This window comes from Patagioenas fasciata, chromosome 1 (genome assembly GCF_037038585.1).
Source record: "Patagioenas fasciata isolate bPatFas1 chromosome 1, bPatFas1.hap1, whole genome shotgun sequence".
In the NCBI taxonomy this organism is placed as follows: Eukaryota; Metazoa; Chordata; class Aves; order Columbiformes; family Columbidae; genus Patagioenas; species Patagioenas fasciata.
In genome coordinates this window covers 294,852-313,768 of record NC_092520.1, presented here as the reverse complement: position 1 = coordinate 313,768, position 18,917 = coordinate 294,852, and the positions used below count along the sequence as shown (strand labels likewise).

The 18,917-nt window shown below is 66.5% G+C and overlaps 2 protein-coding genes across 2 annotated transcripts; both read right to left on the bottom strand.

Annotated features, from left to right (window-relative positions):
• Window positions 1-80: 80 nt before the first annotated feature.
• On the bottom strand, window positions 81-3,441 carry TAF10 (TATA-box binding protein associated factor 10). The gene is made up of 5 exons (XM_065835182.2): window positions 3,234-3,441; window positions 2,763-2,920; window positions 2,132-2,196; window positions 1,512-1,626; window positions 81-237 (listed from the first exon to the last, which is right to left on the bottom strand). The coding sequence occupies exons 1-5, from the start codon at window positions 3,424-3,426 to the stop codon at window positions 148-150; spliced, it is 621 nt and encodes a 206-aa protein (XP_065691254.1). The 5' UTR covers window positions 3,427-3,441; the 3' UTR covers window positions 81-147.
• Window positions 3,442-3,630: 189 nt separating this feature from the next.
• TPP1 (tripeptidyl peptidase 1) lies at window positions 3,631-16,928 on the bottom strand. Its single transcript, XM_065835155.2, has 13 exons — window positions 16,776-16,928; window positions 16,241-16,330; window positions 15,932-16,071; window positions 15,703-15,853; window positions 14,792-14,913; window positions 13,906-14,102; window positions 13,476-13,674; window positions 8,101-8,289; window positions 7,849-7,921; window positions 4,900-5,020; window positions 4,657-4,815; window positions 4,440-4,577; window positions 3,631-3,803 (listed from the first exon to the last, which is right to left on the bottom strand). Exons 1-13 carry the CDS (start codon window positions 16,784-16,786, stop codon window positions 3,660-3,662), a joined length of 1,734 nt encoding a protein of 577 aa, XP_065691227.1. The 5' UTR covers window positions 16,787-16,928; the 3' UTR covers window positions 3,631-3,659.
• Window positions 16,929-18,917: the final 1,989 nt, after the last annotated feature.

Genomic DNA, 18,917 nt, shown 5'->3' with positions numbered 1-18,917 from the left:
TCACTGCCCTGCAGCGGCCCCCGGCCCCGCGCGGGCGCAGCGAGCGCAGCCCCGTGCCGCAGCACAGCGGGACACACAGACACTGCCCGGCTCTTTAATGGCACCGAACTAACCCTAGAAAAGTTCCCAGTGACAACCCCTCAGTCTTTATGTGAAGTAATGCGGCTTTTTCACATTGATGCCGTATTCCGCAAGTGCTGGCGTCAGGTCTTCCATGGTCAGCGTGTATTTCTTATCCTGCGGGGACAGAGAGAAGCATCAGACACAGCCAGGCCGATGGACGCTGCCGCGTGTCCTCCAGACCGCGGGGGATCCGGGTTTCCCCTACGAGCAGCGTTGACCGGCGCGTCTCGACTCCCAGACGCAGCCGCACGCCAGCGTGGCGCCGGTAACGAGATCCCGAGCGCCGTTAACCAGCTCCAGAGCGCCCTTCACCAGCTCCAGAGTGCCATTAACCAGCTCCAGAGCACCCTTCACCAGCTCCAGAGCACCCTTCACCAGCTCCCGAGCGCCGTGTGTCTGCTCTGTGCCCTCGGCTGCTCTGCGCGCAGAAACGCTCCGAGCGTTGCTCAGTGCCATAAACCACATCACCCCCGTGAGGCCCGGAACACAGAGAGTGACCAGGAGAACTTCCAGGAACTGTCACAGAATCATGGAATCCCAGAGCGTCAGGGGTTGAAGGGCCCTGGAAAGCTCATCCAGTGCAATCCCCCCATGGAGCAGGAACACCCAGCTGAGGTTCCACAGGAAGGGGTCCAGGCGGGTTTGAATGTCTGCAGAGAAGGAGACTCCACAGCCTCCCTGGGCAGCCTGGGCCAGGCTCTGACACCCTCACCCCCAACAAGTTGCTTCTCCTCTTGCAGTGGAACCTCCTGTGTTCCAGTTTGCACCCATTGCCCCTTGTCCTGCCACTGGTTGTCACCCAGCAGAGCCTGGCTCCATCCTCCTGACACTGCCCCTTTCCATATTGATCCCCAGGAATGAGTCCCCCCTCAGTCTCCTCTTCTCCAGCTCCAGAGCCCCAGCTCCCTCAGCCTTTCCTCACACGGGAGATGCTCCACTCCCTTCAGCATCTTGGTGGCTGCGCTGGACTCTCTGCAGCAGTTCCCTGTCCTTCTGGAGCTGAGGGGCCACAACTGCACACAATATTCAGATGTATCGCGACACGTTTGCTCCCCGTTCATGTTTCTCTCCGAGCACCACAGTTCAGGCCGCGGCCAGCGGGAGGAGGCAGGGCTGGCGAGCCCTGCTCTGGCGCGGTGCAGATCGCCAGGCGTTCTGAGAGCCCAGCAAAGCACTCCCGCCCATCAAAGCACTCCCGCCCATCAAAGCACTCCCGCCCATCAAAGCACTCCCGCCCATCAAAGCACTCCCGCCCATCGCACTGCCCGCCTCCTTTTCTCCAGCCCATCACAACAGGGCCAAGGCTCTACAGCCCAGTCAGTGGCAGCGAGCTCAGCCCCTGCAGCCCAGGGCGCTCCCCCCGCCCCAGCCGTTCGTGCTCCTCTCACCTTGCTCTTGTTGCGGGAGCTGCCCGAGGCCGTCCCCTTCATCTTGCAGTGCTGCAGCGCGTCGTTGGCGATGTCGGAAATGAACTTCTGCGCGGCCAGAGAGATCAGGCGGATGCTGCGCGGCAGAGAAGGGACAGCTCCGGACAGAGCACGGAGCACCGCCGGGACCGCTCCAGACAGAGCATGGAGCACCGCCGGGACAGCTCCGGACAGAGCACGGAGCACCGCCGGGACAGCTCCGGACAGAGCACGGAGCACTGCCGGGACAGCTCCGGACAGAGCACGGAGCACTGCCGGGACAGCTCCAGACAGAGCATGGAGCACCGCCGGGACAGCTCCGGACAGAGCACGGAGCACCGCCGGGACAGCTCCGGACAGAGCACGGAGCACCGCCGGGACCGCTCCAGACAGAGCACGGAGCACCTCCGGGACAGCTCCGGACGGAGCACGGAGCACCTCCGGGACAGCTCCGGACGGAGCACGGAGCACCGCCGGGACCGCTCCGGACGGAGCACGGAGCACGGAGCACCGCCGGGACCGAGGAACTGCCATCGGGGCCCCTTGTCAGACCCGGCACAGGGTCCTTGAGGCCACGCTCTGCCCCACCCGCTGTCACTTACATGCGTGGGTCAGAGGCCTCGAATCCTGCTCTGTTGAGGTAATAGCCTGTGACAGCGTCTGGGATCTGTACAAGAGAAAAGTCGGAGGAGCTCAGCTTCCCTGTACGCAAGCCGTCCCTGTACTCAGACCGTCCTCGGTCCATCCCCAGCTCCCAGCCCATCCCCAGCTCCCAGTCCATCCCCAGCTCCCAGCCCGTCCCCAGCTCCCAGCCTGTCCCCAGCTCCCAGCCTGTCCCCAGCTCCCAGTCCGTCCCCTGTGCCCAGCCTGTCCCCAGCTCCCAGCCTGTCCCCTGTGCCCAGTGTGTCCCCAACTCCCAGCCTGTCCCCAGCTCCCAGCCCGTCCCCTGTGCTCAGCTCGTCCCCTGTGCCCAGCCTGTCCCCTGTGCTCAGCTCGTCCCCTGTGCCCAGCCTGTCCCCTGTGCTCAGCTCGTCCCCTGTGCCCAGCCTGTCCCCAGCTCCCAGCCTGTCCCCTGTGCTCAGCGTGTCCCCAGCTCCCAGCCTGTCCCCTGTGCTCAGCGTGTCCCCAGCTCCCAGCCTGTCCCCTGTGCTCAGCGTGTCCCCAGCTCCCAGCCTGTCCCCTGTGCTCAGCGTGTCCCCAGCTCCCAGCCCGTCCCCAGCTCCCCGCCCATACCGTGGGTGTGTAATCCTCCAGCTGCATCAGGAAGTCGACAAGCGGCGTCGTGGACACCACGGGCTTCACGTCCCCGTTGGCCGCGCCGGGTGGCACGTAGACCCCGTTGGACATGGCCCCTTCAGGGGGGGCCGCGGCCACTGCGGCCGAGACGGGCGCTGCGGGCACAGGGCTCAGCGGGCGGCTGGCCCCAGCTCCGGCCCCAGCTCCGGCCCCAGCTCCCGGGCCCAGCTCCCGACCCCAGCTCTGGCCCCAGCTCCGGCCCCAGCTCCCGGCCCCAGCGCCCGGCGCTCCCGAGCCCCGCACTGCCCGGACGGTTGCGCTCGCTGCCCGGGCCCGGTTGCGCTCGTGGGCCCCGCGGAACCCTCGGCGCGCAGATCCCGTCCCGGGCCCCCCCCGCGCACGCGCCGCCCCCCGCCCACCCCGCGCGCTTCCCGGGCCCCGCGCGCCCCGGTCACCGCGCGCGCTTACCGGGCCCCCTCCCGCCGGCCGTTCCGCCCTCGGCCCCCCGCGCCGCGCCGCCCCCCGCGCCCGGGGGCGCCCCGGGGACGCCGCTGCCGCCGGCGGCCGGGCTGGGCTTGTTGTCGGCGGCGGGCGCGGGGGCCGGCGGCGCGGGGGCGGCCGGGGCCGGGGCCGCGGGATCGGGATCGGCGCTGCCGCTCATCGCCCGACACCGCCCGCGCGGCCCCGCGCCTGCGCGCGGCCCCCGTGCCCCGCTGGCCCCGCCCCGCTGGCCCCGCGCGCCCCCCGGCGGCGCCGCGCGGTAACGACAGAGACGGGATGGGCGGGACCGGCGGCTTTATTGACAGCGGGCGGCCCCGCCCCCGGTGCCCCCGGTGCCCCCGCCCCCGCATCCCCGCCCCCGGTGCCCCCGGCCCCGGTGTCCCCGCGGGCGCCTCACGGCGGCGGCAGCAGCGCCCGCAGCAGCAGCGGGAAGTTGGGGGTTCCCCAGCCCGTGACCGGGTCCCAGGCGGGGCCGGCGCAGAAGCCCTGACCCTGCACCGTGCCGTCCAGGCAGGACAGGTGGCAGCCCTGCGTGACCTGCGGGACAGACACCTCACAGCCCTGGCCTGCGGGGACACTGAGCTCACAGCCCTGGCCTGCGGGGACACGGGAGGTGACAGCCCTGCCTGACTTGCGGGGACAGAGGTGACAGCCCTGCCTGACCTGTGGGGACAGAGGTGACAGCCCTGCAGGGACAGAGGTGACAGCCCTGCCTGACCTGTGGGGACAGAGGTGACAGCCCTGCAGGGACAGAGGTGACAGCCCTGCATGCCTGTGGGGAGCAGCGCCCGGCCCGCTGAGAACAGGCTGCCCCTGCCCACCCCCCAGGAGGGCACCGGGACCCTCGCAGCCCCTGGTGGGACAGGGGCCCCCGGGACCTTGCCCCGCGGGAGGGCGCAGGACCCCAGGACACCCCCGGGACAAGGGCCACCCCCTCCCAGGCAGCAGGAGATCCGCCCCGGGACGCTCAGCCCCACACAGCACAGGGACCCCCAAAACCCCAGCACTGCGAGGGGACCCTGCCTCACGCAGCCTGTGGGGCAGCCGAGGGACCCCAGGACACACCTCCCGTGGGACGGCAGTGTCACCCCGGTCCCAGGAGACCCAGCCTCCCGCACCACCCACCCACTGCGGAGCCCCCAGGCCCCCCGTCCCCGTCCCTGCCCCGCTCACGTCGTAGAGCGCAGCGCCGTGTCCCTGCTCCTGCAGCTGGTACAGCGCCGGGTTGAGGAAGCCCAGGGGCGGCAGCCCCCGCTGCAGCCGCCGGTCGTTGACCAGCGCCACCATGCCGGCCACCACCGGCGTGGACGCCTGCGGAGACACGGCCTCAGCGCCGGGGTGCTCGGTACCGCGCTCCGGCACCGGGCGAGCTCCTCGGCGCGCTCCTTACCGACGTGCCCGACACCCAGGGCAGCGGGATGCGGTTCGTCACCACCCAGTAGTTGTCGGAGAGCGCGGACAGGTCGGGGTAGGCGCGGCCGCTGCTGTTGTAGTAGGAGCCAGGCGGCAGCTTCGCGGCCGAGCGCAAGAAACGGCCCACGGCAGCGGCCTGGAGAGCACAGGGAGCGACGGGGGCAGCGCGCCTGCGCGCCCCCCCGCCCGCGCCGGCCCCGCGCAGCCCCGCGACCCTCACCTGGTAGCTGGGCATGGGGAAGACGTTGCTGAAGCCGCCCCCGCTGATGTAGTCTGTCACCTCCGCGGTCACCAGGAACGGGTTCTTGAAGGACGTTCCGCCCACGGTGGTGACGTAGGGACTGCGGGGACAGGTGGGCACGTGGCTGCTGGGGTCTCAGCAGCACCCCACACTGCAGCCCCCCACGGAGCTGCACAGGTCACCCCACACTGCTGACACCCCCACGGAGCTGCACAGGTCACCCCACACTGCTGACACCCCCACGGAGCTGCACAGGTCACCCCACACTGCTGACACCCCCACGGAGCTGCACAGGTCACCCCACACTGCTGACACCCCATGGAGCTGCACAGGTCACCCCACACTGCAGCCCCCCACGGAGCTGCACAGGTCACCCCACACTGCTGACACCCCACGGAGCTGCACAGGTCACCCCACACTGCTGACACCCCACGGAGCTGCACAGGTCACCCCACACTGCTGACACCCCACGGAGCTGCACAGGTCACCCCACACTGCTGACACCCCCACGGAGCTGCACAGGTCACCCCACACTGCTGACACCCCACGGAGCTGCACAGGTCACCCCACACTGCTGACACCCCACGGAGCTGCACAGGTCACCCCACACTGCAGCCCCCCACGGAGCTGCACAGGTCACCCCACACTGCAGCCCCCCACGGAGCTGCACAGGTCACCCCACACTGCAGCCCCCCCACGGAGCTGCACAGGTCACCCCACACTGCTGACACCCCCACGGAGCTGCACAGGTCACCCCACACTGCTGACACCCCACGGAGCTGCACAGGTCACCCCACACTGCTGACACCCCCACGGAGCTGCACAGGTCACCCCACACTGCTGACACCCCCACGGAGCTGCACAGGTCACCCCACACTGCTGACACCCCACGGAGCTGCACAGGTCACCCCACACTGCAGCCCCCCACGGAGCTGCACAGGTCACCCCACACTGCTGACACCCCATGGAGCTGCACAGGTCACCCCACACTGCTGACACCCCACGGAGCTGCACAGGTCACCCCACACTGCTGACACCCCCACGGAGCTGCACAGGTCACCCCACACTGCAGCCCCCCCACGGAGCTGCACAGCTCACCCCACACTGCTGACACCCCACGGAGCTGCACAGGTCACCCCACACTGCTGACACCCCACGGAGCTGCACAGGTCACCCCACACTGCAGCCCCCCCACGGAGCTGCACAGGTCACCCCACACTGCTGACACCCCCACGGAGCTGCACAGGTCACCCCACACTGCAGCCCCCCACGGAGCTGCACAGGTCACCCCACACTGCTGACACCCCACGGAGCTGCACAGGTCACCCCACACTGCTGACACCCCACGGAGCTGCACAGCTCACCCCACACTGCTGACACCCCACGGAGCTGCACAGGTCACCCCACACTGCTGACACCCCCACGGAGCTGCACAGGTCACCCCACACTGCTGACACCCCCACGGAGCTGCACAGGTCACCCCACACTGCAGCCCCCCCACGGAGCTGCACAGGTCACCCCACACTGCTGACACCCCACGGAGCTGCACAGGTCACCCCACACTGCTGACACCCCCACGGAGCTGCACAGGTCACCCCACGCTGCAGCCCCCCCATGGAGCTGCACAGGTCACCCCACACTGCTGACACCCCACGGAGCTGCACAGGTCACCCCACACTGCAGCCCCCCCACGGAGCTGCACAGGTCACCCCACACTGCTGACACCCCCACGGAGCTACACAGGTCACCCCACACTGCTGACACCCCACGGAGCTGCACAGGTCACCCCACACTGCTGACACCCCCACGGAGCTGCACAGGTCACCCCACACTGCTGACACCCCATGGAGCTGCACAGGTCACCCCACACTGCTGACACCCCACGGAGCTGCACAGGTCACCCCACACTGCTGACACCCCATGGAGCTGCACAGGTCACCCCACACTGCTGACACCCCACGGAGCTGCACAGGTCACCCCACACTGCTGACACCCCATGGAGCTGCACAGGTCACCCCACACTGCTGACACCCCACGGAGCTGCACAGGTCACCCCACACTGCAGCCCCCCCACGGAGCTGCACAGGTCACCCCACACTGCTGACACCCCACGGAGCTGCACAGGTCACCCCACACTGCTGACACCCCACGGAGCTGCACAGGTCACCCCACACTGCAGCCCCCCACGGAGCTGCACAGCTCACCCCACACTGCAGCCCCCCCACGGAGCTGCACAGGTCACCCCACACTGCTGACACCCCACGGAGCTGCACAGGTCACCCCACACTGCAGCCCCCCCACGGAGCTGCACAGGTCACCCCACACTGCTGACACCCCCACGGAGCTGCACAGGTCACCCCACACTGCTGACACCCCATGGAGCTGCACAGGTCACCCCACACTGCAGCCCCCCCACGGAGCTGCACAGGTCACCCCACACTGCAGCCCCCCACGGAGCTGCACAGGTCACCCCACACTGCAGCCCCCCACGGAGCTGCACAGGTCACCCCACACTGCAGCCCCCTACGGAGCTGCACAGGTCACCCCACACTGCAGCCCCCCACGGAGCTGCACAGGTCACCCCACACTGCTGACACCCCACGGAGCTGCACAGGTCACCCCACACTGCAGCCCCCCCACGGAGCTGCACAGGTCACCCCACACTGCAGCCCCCCCACGGAGCTGCACAGGTCACCCCACACTGCTGACACCCCCATGGAGCTGAGATCTGAGATCTGCGGGTGTCCCCAGACACGCTGCGGGGTCTCACCCTCGGAGTCCCCCAAAGGGGCTCAGAACCCCCGGAGGCAGCAGCTGCCCAGGGCTCCAAGCGCCAGCAGCAGCTCTCGGCGGCGGGTGAGCTGCAGCCCCAGCCCTGCGCGGAGCTCCGTGTCTGCACAGAGCCCGGGTTCACCTCCCCACGTCTACCTCGAGGCCGGAAAGCTGGGCCGGAACGTGTGGTTACCCCCGGACACCCTCCTGCAGCCAGCGCCGTCGTCACCTGCAGACAGACGGACGGGTGATCCAACTGCCCACGAGCCGCCCCGAGCGCCCCACGCTCCCAGCAGTGACCTGGGGCCAGGCTCCTCCAGCCCCCAGGCTGGGGTTCCAGGCAGCGTCCCCCGCTCCCCGCCGCGCGGGGACCCCCACCGCGCCCGCGCCGTCAGCAGCCGCACGCACCGGAGGCGAACAGGACGGTCAAGCCGCGGGCAGCCGCCTTCATGAACTCCACGTTGACCCGCTCCAGGTAGGCCAGCGAGAGGCTGTCCTCGTCATCCCCGTAGCTGACCGAGTGCACCCAGGGCAGCGATGACATGTTGCTGAGCAGCAGCAGCCAGGCCAGGAAGGGCTCCTGGCTCTCGTGCCTCCCTGCGGAGACAGAGCAGGGTCAGCTCCTCCTGGACACCGGGGGGAACCCTGCCCAACAGCACCAGCAGCTCCTGTGCTCCCCACAGCTCCAACCCGCAGCACAGCTGGTTCGGAGCTCTCCCGCGAGCTCCCGCTGGCAGCACTGCACTCAGCACTGCGCTCAGCACTGCTCTCAGCACTGGGCTCAGCACTGCGCTCAGCACTGCGCTCAGCACTGTCAGCAGGCTCTGGTACAAGGTCACCCCGAACCCCAGGATGTGGGGTCTCCGCGCACCCGCTCCTCCCCCAGTCTGCGGCGGGGCTGTGGCCACCCCGGCACCCACACAGCCCTGCTGAGCCTCAGCGGGTCCAGGGCAGCCCGATGCACGTTCCACCTCCACCTGCCAAGGTCCCTTCCTGCCCCTCGTGCCCCTCCGCGAGGTGGGACAGCAGAGCCCCAGCCACCCCTCCTCACCAGCTGCTCGTGTAAACACCCGTCTGCCCCCCTTCGCCACCACAGCACCGAGGAGCCGACTTAACACAGAGCTGTGCCTGCCTTCGCCATCAGGTGAGTTAACACAGCTGTGCCTGCCTTCGCCATCAGGTGAGTTAACACAGGTGTGCCTGCCTTCGCCATCAGGTGAGTTAACACAGCTGTGCCTGCCTTCGCCATCAGGTGAGTTAACACAGGTGTGCCTGCCTTCGCCATCAGGTGAGTTAACACAGCTGTGCCTGCCTTCGCCATCAGGTGAGTTAACACAGCTGTGCCTGCCTTCGCCATCAGGTGAGTTAACACAGCCGTGCCTGCCTTCGCCATCAGGTGAGTTAACACAGGTGTGCCTGCCTTCGCCATCAGGTGAGTTAACACAGGTGTGCCTGCCTTCGCCATCAGGTGAGTTAACACAGCTGTGCCTGCCTTCGCCATCAGGTGAGTTAACACAGCTGTGCCTGCCTTCGCCATCAGGTGAGTTAACACAGCTGTGCCTGCCTTCACCATCAGGTGAGTTAACACAGGTGTGCCTGCCTTCACCATCAGGTGAGTTAACACAGGTGTGCCTGCCTTCGCCATCAGGTGAGTTAACACAGCCGTGCCTGCCTTCGCCATCAGGTGAGTTAACACAGCCGTGCCTGCCTTCGCCATCAGGTGAGTTAACACAGCCGTGCCTGCCTTCGCCATCAGGTGAGTTAACACAGCCGTGCCTGCCTTCGCCATCAGGTGAGTTAACACAGCCGTGCCTGCCTTCGCCATCAGGTGAGTTAACACAGCCGTGCCTGCCTTCGCCATCAGGTGAGTTAACACAGCCGTGCCTGCCTTCGCCATCAGGTGAGTTAACACAGCCGTGCCTGCCTTCGCCATCAGGTGAGTTAACACAGCTGTGCCTGCCTTCGCCATCAGGTGAGTTAACACAGGTGTGCCTGCCTTCGCCATCAGGTGAGTTAACACAGCCGTGCCTGCCTTCGCCATCAGGTGAGTTAACACAGGTGTGCCTGCCTTCGCCATCAGGTGAGTTAACACAGGTGTGCCTGCCTTCGCCATCAGGTGAGTTAACACAGCTGTGCCTGCCTTCGCCATCAGGTGAGTTAACACAGGTGTGCCTGCCTTCACCATCAGGTGAGTTAACACAGGTGTGCCTGCCTTCGCCATCAGGTGAGTTAACACAGCTGTGCCTGCCTTCGCCATCAGGTGAGTTAACACAGCTGTGCCTGCCTTCACCATCAGGTGAGTTAACACAGGTGTGCCTGCCTTCACCATCAGGTGAGTTAACACAGGTGTGCCTGCCTTCGCCATCAGGTGAGTTAACACAGCCGTGCCTGCCTTCGCCATCAGGTGAGTTAACACAGCCGTGCCTGCCTTCGCCATCAGGTGAGTTAACACAGCCGTGCCTGCCTTCGCCATCAGGTGAGTTAACACAGCCGTGCCTGCCTTCGCCATCAGGTGAGTTAACACAGCCGTGCCTGCCTTCGCCATCAGGTGAGTTAACACAGCCGTGCCTGCCTTCGCCATCAGGTGAGTTAACACAGCCGTGCCTGCCTTCGCCATCAGGTGAGTTAACACAGCTGTGCCTGCCTTCGCCATCAGGTGAGTTAACACAGGTGTGCCTGCCTTCGCCATCAGGTGAGTTAACACAGCCGTGCCTGCCTTCGCCATCAGGTGAGTTAACACAGGTGTGCCTGCCTTCGCCATCAGGTGAGTTAACACAGGTGTGCCTGCCTTCGCCATCAGGTGAGTTAACACAGCTGTGCCTGCCTTCGCCATCAGGTGAGTTAACACAGCTGTGCCTGCCTTCGCCATCAGGTGAGTTAACACAGGTGTGCCTGCCTTCGCCATCAGGTGAGTTAACACAGCCGTGCCTGCCTTCGCCATCAGGTGAGTTAACACAGCCGTGCCTGCCTTCGCCATCAGGTGAGTTAACACAGCCGTGCCTGCCTTCGCCATCAGGTGAGTTAACACAGCCGTGCCTGCCTTCGCCATCAGGTGAGTTAACACAGCCGTGCCTGCCTTCGCCATCAGGTGAGTTAACACAGCCGTGCCTGCCTTCGCCATCAGGTGAGTTAACACAGCTGTGCCTGCCTTCACCATCAGGTGAGTTAACACAGGTGTGCCTGCCTTCACCATCAGGTGAGTTAACACAGCTGTGCCTGCCTTCGCCATCAGGTGAGTTAACACAGCCGTGCCTGCCTTCGCCATCAGGTGAGTTAACACAGCCGTGCCTGCCTTCGCCATCAGGTGAGTTAACACAGGTGTGCCTGCCTTCGCCATCAGGTGAGTTAACACAGCTGTGCCTGCCTTCGCCATCAGGTGAGTTAACACAGCCGTGCCTGCCTTCGCCATCAGGTGAGTTAACACAGCTGTGCCTGCCTTCGCCATCAGGTGAGTTAACACAGGTGTGCCTGCCTTCGCCATCAGGTGAGTTAACACAGCTGTGCCTGCCTTCGCCATCAGGTGAGTTAACACAGGTGTGCCTGCCTTCGCCATCAGGTGAGTTAACACAGCCGTGCCTGCCTTCGCCATCAGGTGAGTTAACACAGCCGTGCCTGCCTTCGCCATCAGGTGAGTTAACACAGGTGTGCCTGCCTTCGCCATCAGGTGAGTTAACACAGCTGTGCCTGCCTTCGCCATCAGGTGAGTTAACACAGCTGTGCCTGCCTTCGCCATCAGGTGAGTTAACACAGCTGTGCCTGCCTTCGCCATCAGGTGAGTTAACACAGGTGTGCCTGCCTTCGCCATCAGGTGAGTTAACACAGCCGTGCCTGCCTTCGCCATCAGGTGAGTTAACACAGCTGTGCCTGCCTTCGCCATCAGGTGAGTTAACACAGCTGTGCCTGCCTTCACCATCAGGTGAGTTAACACAGGTGTGCCTGCCTTCGCCATCAGGTGAGTTAACACAGCCGTGCCTGCCTTCGCCATCAGGTGAGTTAACACAGCCGTGCCTGCCTTCGCCATCAGGTGAGTTAACACAGCTGTGCCTGCCTTCACCATCAGGTGAGTTAACACAGCTGTGCCTGCCTTCGCCATCAGGTGAGTTAACACAGCTGTGCCTGCCTTCGCCATCAGGTGAGTTAACACAGCTGTGCCTGCCTTCGCCATCAGGTGAGTTAACACAGGTGTGCCTGCCTTCGCCATCAGGTGAGTTAACACAGCTGTGCCTGCCTTCACCATCAGGTGAGTTAACACAGGTGTGCCTGCCTTCGCCATCAGGTGAGTTAACACAGCCGTGCCTGCCTTCGCCATCAGGTGAGTTAACACAGCTGTGCCTGCCTTCGCCATCAGGTGAGTTAACACAGCTGTGCCTGCCTTCACCATCAGGTGAGTTAACACAGGTGTGCCTGCCTTCGCCATCAGGTGAGTTAACACAGCCGTGCCTGCCTTCGCCATCAGGTGAGTTAACACAGCCGTGCCTGCCTTCGCCATCAGGTGAGTTAACACAGCTGTGCCTGCCTTCACCATCAGGTGAGTTAACACAGCTGTGCCTGCCTTCGCCATCAGGTGAGTTAACACAGCTGTGCCTGCCTTCGCCATCAGGTGAGTTAACACAGCTGTGCCTGCCTTCGCCATCAGGTGAGTTAACACAGGTGTGCCTGCCTTCGCCATCAGGTGAGTTAACACAGCTGTGCCTGCCTTCACCATCAGGTGAGTTAACACAGGTGTGCCTGCCTTCGCCATCAGGTGAGTTAACACAGCCGTGCCTGCCTTCGCCATCAGGTGAGTTAACACAGCTGTGCCTGCCTTCGCCATCAGGTGAGTTAACACAGCTGTGCCTGCCTTCACCATCAGGTGAGTTAACACAGGTGTGCCTGCCTTCGCCATCAGGTGAGTTAACACAGCTGTGCCTGCCTTCGCCATCAGGTGAGTTAACACAGCCGTGCCTGCCTTCGCCATCAGGTGAGTTAACACAGCCGTGCCTGCCTTCGCCATCAGGTGAGTTAACACAGCCGTGCCTGCCTTCGCCATCAGGTGAGTTAACACAGCCGTGCCTGCCTTCGCCATCAGGTGAGTTAACACAGCTGTGCCTGCCTTCGCCATCAGGTGAGTTAACACAGCTGTGCCTGCCTTCGCCATCAGGTGAGTTAACACAGCTGTGCCTGCCTTCGCCATCAGGTGAGTTAACACAGGTGTGCCTGCCTTCGCCATGAGGAAGACCGAGTTCATAGTCCCAAGGGCGCTCCGTGCCCTGTTCAGCCGGTTTCTGACCCGGCACAGATAACAACTTGTCCTGCACCATGTCTGTGCAGCCTGCTTTGCAACCTTGTTTTCTCAGACTGCCTTACTCTCCTTCACTCACTCTGCTGGTGATGGATCAGCTCAACCCAAACAGGCAGAAAAAACCCAAAAGACTCAGTTGCTGCTCTGCCCCTCCATGGAAAGGCAGCAGAGCAGTCACTGCTTTATATTGTGCAGTCGAGGCACCCGAGTCCCTGTAACAGGATTCTCTGGAAGCTCAAAGTTCACGTGGGTTCAAGAGCAACGACACAAATCCAGGGAAGCCGATTTCCCTACGAGCCACCAGGAACACCAGCTCCAGCTTCGGAAGCCCTCAAGCTACACGATGGCAGCTGGGGAAGCGCTCTGGGACGTAACACGGCCCGTGCTGCTGGTGCCCCCCTTTGACAGACAGAGCTGTGCTACGCACAGAGCCGGGCTCGCCCTCAGCTACAGGCAATGCTGGCGCTACAGCCAGCGGGATGCACGGAAGGGGCAGCAGTACCTGCGTTGCTGAAGACCCACGTGGAGACGTTGGCGCCCGAGCTCATGATGTATTCCACGTCCAGACTGGCCTCCAGCCCGGCCTTGCCCGTGCCCTGGTGCCCAACCACCCGGTCCACCCGGGAGCGGTGGGCAAAGCTGCTGCCGAAGAGCTGCATGAACTCGGCCAGGTCGGCCTGGTGGAAGTACTGCTCCAAGAACTGCGGGGACAAGAGCGCACGGACCTTTCTCTTGTTTTCTCTTGAAAAAACGGGGAAAAGCTTTTTCTCCTGACCCAGCGAGTCGGCCAGCACGGGTCAGTAAAACACGAGCGCGCCAGCTGCTGAGGAGCCCCCACGGCTGCCCTGGGGCCTCAGGAGCAGCGAAGTCTCGGGGAAATACCAACGTGGAATTCCGGCGCGGCTCTGACCCGCTCCGGCTGCACCGGTTACCTGGGCGCAGGCCTGGCTGTTGTTGGGCAGCAGCCCGACGTCCCCTCCCGTCATGTTGTATCTCTTGCGCAGGACGGAGGGCATCACGCCCAGGTGGAAAGCTGCTCCCCCTCCGCGGCGCCGCCCCGGCTCGGCGTCCCGGGCCCAGGCTCTGCTGACCGCCGTCCTCTCCGCGGGGAAGCGGTGCAGACCTCCCACTGGCGCGCAAGCAAGCGGGAAGAGCAGCAGCCGTCACGGCCAGAGCTCCGAGGACACTGTCACAGCCCCCGGCTCCCCGCTCACCAGCCGCCCGCAGGCTCCATCTCTGAGCGGCTCGGGGAGCTGCAGCGCCTGCCCGAGCACTGCGCAGGAGGGGAGCGGCTCCCTCGCTCCCCCCGCAGACACCCCCACTCCGCCAGGTCCCGCTGCAGCTCAGCACCCCCCGCTCTCCCGTGGAGCAGCCCCACGCAGAATGGACCCCCAGGAGAGTTTTCCGCCCCGGCAGCAGCTGCACACGCAGGCAGGCTGCACCTGAGCTCTGCGCTGAGCAGCCATGCCCGAGAGCGCCAGTAATGAACGCTCTGCATGCTGCCTGTCCGCATCATAGAGCAGTTCGGGTTGGAAAGGGTGGTCAAAGCCCATCCAGTCCCCCCTGCCATGACAGGGACATCTTCACCAGCTCAGGGTGCTCAGAGCCCCGTCCAGCCTGGCCTGGGATGTCTCCAGGGATGGGGCATCCACATCCCACGCCCAGAAGCTCTTGTGGGGGCAGCTGGGGCCATGGCTGCAGGCCCTGCCGCGCTGTCCTCTGGGACACCGAGGTGGCCAGTCCTGGCCACACAACGCTGAACCCGCCAGACCCCAGGCAGTGCGAGCTCCGGGCCCCTCCGCTCCCCGCAGGACGTACCAAAGTCAACGTGCTCGGCCAGCTCCTCGGGGACGGCGTAGGGCAGCGGGGAGCGCACGAGGCTGCGCTGGCCCTTCACGTACCGGTGGAACTCGGCCCCGGGCAGGAGGCGCTCGGCCGTGCTGCAACACAGGGACGGCCACGCGCCAGGAGTCGCAGCACCGGGACACGGCCAGCGCCGGCGTGCCCCCCGCGGCCCTGCCTCCCGCACCCCGCGCCCCTCCTGCCGCTGGGACGAGCCGGGGATGAGCTCCACGCTCCACTTCCCAGCAGCGTGACTGACCGCGTAAAGCAAAGAGCTCCTTCCACGCCCGACCCGCTCCCGTCCTAAACGCACCAGAGCTCTGACGCTGCAGCGTCGCCTGCAGCTCTGCCCCCGGCACTGCAGTGGGGACCCCGCGGCCCCACAGGCGGCCAGAGGTGTGGGGCTGGACCTGACAGATACGTGCGCCCTGTTCCAGTGCTCCAGATCACGGGCTGTGCCTGCCCCACGTGGCAGCCAGCGCCAGGCTGCGGAGCGCTCGCAGCCCCGGCAGAAATCAGCTCAGCCCTTGGTCACCCGGCCAGCCCTGCAGAGCCCTGGGGACAGGGACGTCACAGCAGGCACAGGCAGAGCCCAGCTTCTCCTGTCTTTGTGGGAACGGCATGGCCACCACAGCGGGACACGGTCATCACAGTGGGACACAGCCATCACAGTGGGACATGGCCATCAGAGCAAGGTATGGTCACCACAGCGGGACACGGCCACCACAGCGGGACACGGCCACCACAGCGGGACACGGCCACCACAGCGCGACACGGCCACCACAGCAGGACACGGTCACCACAGCGGGACACGGCCACCACAGCGGGGCATTGTCACCACAGCAGGACACGGTCACCACAGCGGGACACGGCCCACCAGGGCTCACCTCGCTGGCATGCGGCACTCCAGGAAGTCAAGAGTGGTGACGCTGCTGCAGTTCTCGACACCGTGGCCTTGCAGCCACTTCAGCACCGTCATGAGCGTGGCTGAGGACGGCCGGACGAGGTCGCGCAGCTGCTCCAGGGACAGGTGCTGGCCTGCGAGGCACAGAGCGGGTCAGGGCATGCTGCCCGAGGGCCCGGCAGGGCCTGGCAGCGCTCGGGCGCAGCCGTTACCGTATCGCGGCGAGCGGGGGTCCGAGACGGCGTGGACGAGCTGTGCCAGGCGCGCGGTGCCGCGCTGCCGCAGCGCGAAGGTCAGCTGCAGGTCGTGGCCAGGGCTGACGCGGCCGGCGTGGGTCCAGCCGGGGGGCACACTGTGGGCAGCAGGGAGCCAGGGGGCACAGCCGTGAGCCAGGGGGCACAGCCGTGGGCCAGGCGGCACAGCCGGGAGCCAGGCGGCACAGCCGTGGGCCAGGCGGCACAGCCGTGGGCCAGGCGGCACAGCCCCGGCCCAGCCCGCCCCGTCCCCCGGCCCGTACCTACCGGAACGGCTGGTCCCGCTCCAGGGCCAGGCCCGCGGCGCAGCTCCAGGCGGCTGCGCACAGCGCCAGCGCCACAGGGACCCCCCGGCACCTGCAACGGCCGGTCAGGGCACGGCGGGCTACCGGACACACCGGGGGAAACCCGCGGACTGAAAGGTGCCCGTCCGTCCCCCAGCCCCGTCCCCCCCGGGCCGGGGAGTCCCCCGGTCACCCCCGGGCTGGGGAGTCCTGCCTGACCCCCCAAACCCCGTCACCCCCGGGGCAGAGAGCCCCCGGTCCCCCTGCACCCGTCACCCCCGGGTCGGGAAGACCCCGGTCCCCCCAGTCCCGTCACCCCCGGGGCGGAGAGCCCCTCAGCCCCCAAACCCCGTCACCCCCGGGCCGAAGAGCCTCCCAGTCCACCCGCCTCCGTCAGCCCCGAGCCGGGGAGGCCCCCAGTCCCTCAAACCCCGTCACCCCCGGGGCGGAGAGCCCCCCAGCCCCCCAAATCCCGTCACCCCCAGGCCGGGGAGCCCCCAGTCCCCCAGCCCCGATACCGCCGCTCCATCCCGCCGGTCCCGCCGCTCCGGCCGCAGCGCCGGTCACGTGTGGGCGCGCCCGATTCCCAGTCACGTGAGGAGGCCGAAGCCGCGGTCACGTGGGGGGCGAGGCCGAAGCCGCGGTCACGTGGGGGGCGGGGCCGCCCGAGCTCCGGGGTTGCGGGCACGGACTCGGCCGTGGGGCGGCAACCCAGGCCCGGGCAGGCTCGGGGCGGGCTAGCCGGAGCCCTGGAGAGGCGGCCCGGGCAGGCTCGGGGCGGGCTCACCGGAGCCCTGGAGAGGCGGCCCGGGCAGGCTCGGGGCGGGCTCACCGGAGCCCTGGAGTAGGCGGCCCGGGCAGGCTCGGGGCGGGCTCACCGGAGCCCTGGAGAGGCGGCCCGGGCAGGCTCGGGGCGGGCTCACCGGAGCCCTGGAGTAGGCGGCCCGGGCAGGCTCGGGGCGGGCTCACCGGAGCCCTGGAGAGGCGGCCCGGGCAGGCTCCGGGCGGGCTCGCCGGAGCCCTGGAGTAGGCGGCCCGGGCAGGCTCGGGGCGGGCTCGCCGGAGCCCTGGAGAGGCGGCCCGGGCAGGCTCGGGGCGAGCTCGCCGGAGCCCTGGAGAGGCGGCCCGGGCACGGTACGGGCACCTCCCGGTCCGGTCCGTGCTGCCCAGCCCCATCTCCCCGGGCCGCTTCCCGGAGCGGCGCGGATCCGTTCCCGCGGCAGCCCCGTGGGACGGCCCGGCAGGAACCGCAGCTGCGGCGGCTGCACTGAGCTGGGGGTGCCGAGCTGGGGGAGGCGGGGGGAACACGGACCCCGTGGGGACGAGGATCCCAGGCCGGGGTCCTGGGGAGGGGCAGGGACGTCTGGTCCGTGCGGGGCCGCTGGGGAGCAGCAGGGCTCGGTCCCACGGCGCTGGAGCCGAGCTGGCAGGGCTGCAGGGCAGCGGCGGGCAGGCCTGAGCTCCCCTGTGCGTCCCCCGGTGCGGGGCAGCGTGCCACACCGGCCGTGCTCTGCAGAGCCCGGGCATGGCTGCCCGTCCAGCGAGAGCCGGGAAGCCTGGAGGTGGGGGCAGAGCCGGTCTGCGCACACCGCGTGTGCCCGGCTGCTGGCCACAGAGTCACAGGATGTCGGGTTGAAGGGCCCTGGAAAGCTCATCCAGTGCAATCCCCCCGGAGCAGGAACACCCAGCTGAGGTTCCACAGGAAGGGGTCCAGGCGGGTTTGAATGTCTGCAGAGAAGGAGACTCCACAACCTCCCTGGGCAGCCTGGGCCAGGCTCTGACACCCTCACCCCCAACAAGTTGCTTCTCAAATTTAAGTGGAACCTCCTGTGTTCAGTCTGCACCCATTGCCCCTTGTCCTGTCACTGGTTGTCACCCAGAAGAGCCTGGCTCCATCCTCCTGACACTGCCCCTTTCCATATTGATCCCCAGGAATGAGTCCCCCCTCAGTCTCCTCTTCTCCAGCTCCAGAGCCCCAGCTCCCTCAGCCTTTCCTCCCACGGGAGATGCTCCACTCCCTCCAGCATCTTGGTGGCTGCGCTGGACTCTCTGCAGCAGTTCCCTGTCCTTCTGGAGCTGAGGGGCCACAACTGGACACAATATTCCAGGGGTGGTCTCCCCAGGGCAGAGCAGAGGGGCAGGAGAACCTCTCTGACCTACTGACCACCCCCTTCTAACCCACCCCAGGTACCATTGGCCTTCCTGGCCACAAGGGCCCAGTGCTGGCTCATGGTCACCCTGCTGTCCCCAGGACGCCTGGCCCGGCTGGGTTCACCCCGCAGGCAGCTGGGCACTGTGGGCACTGGGTGCCTTGGTCAGCCCAGAGCAGGAGCTTGGGGTGCGGGGGAACTGGGGGCTGCGGGCGCGTGTTCTCCCGTGGGAGGGGAGCGCGCTGCCGGCGGGATGGGCCGTGCGCCGGAGCCGTGTCCGCGCCGCGGCGCTGCAGCCGGTGTCCAGCTGGCACTGTCACAGCAGCCGCTTGGCTCCCAAAGCTGCTGAGCTGCAGCCCTGGGCTTCCTGTGCTTGTTCTCTCAGGTCCTTGTTCCCACAGCAGGAACTCTCCTAATTAGGATCACAAAAGTGGTGTTATGATACTTGCAGATCTCAGGGTGCTGGAAGGTTCAAGCAATTTTTGCAAGGGAGCTCTGGAAATGGCGCCT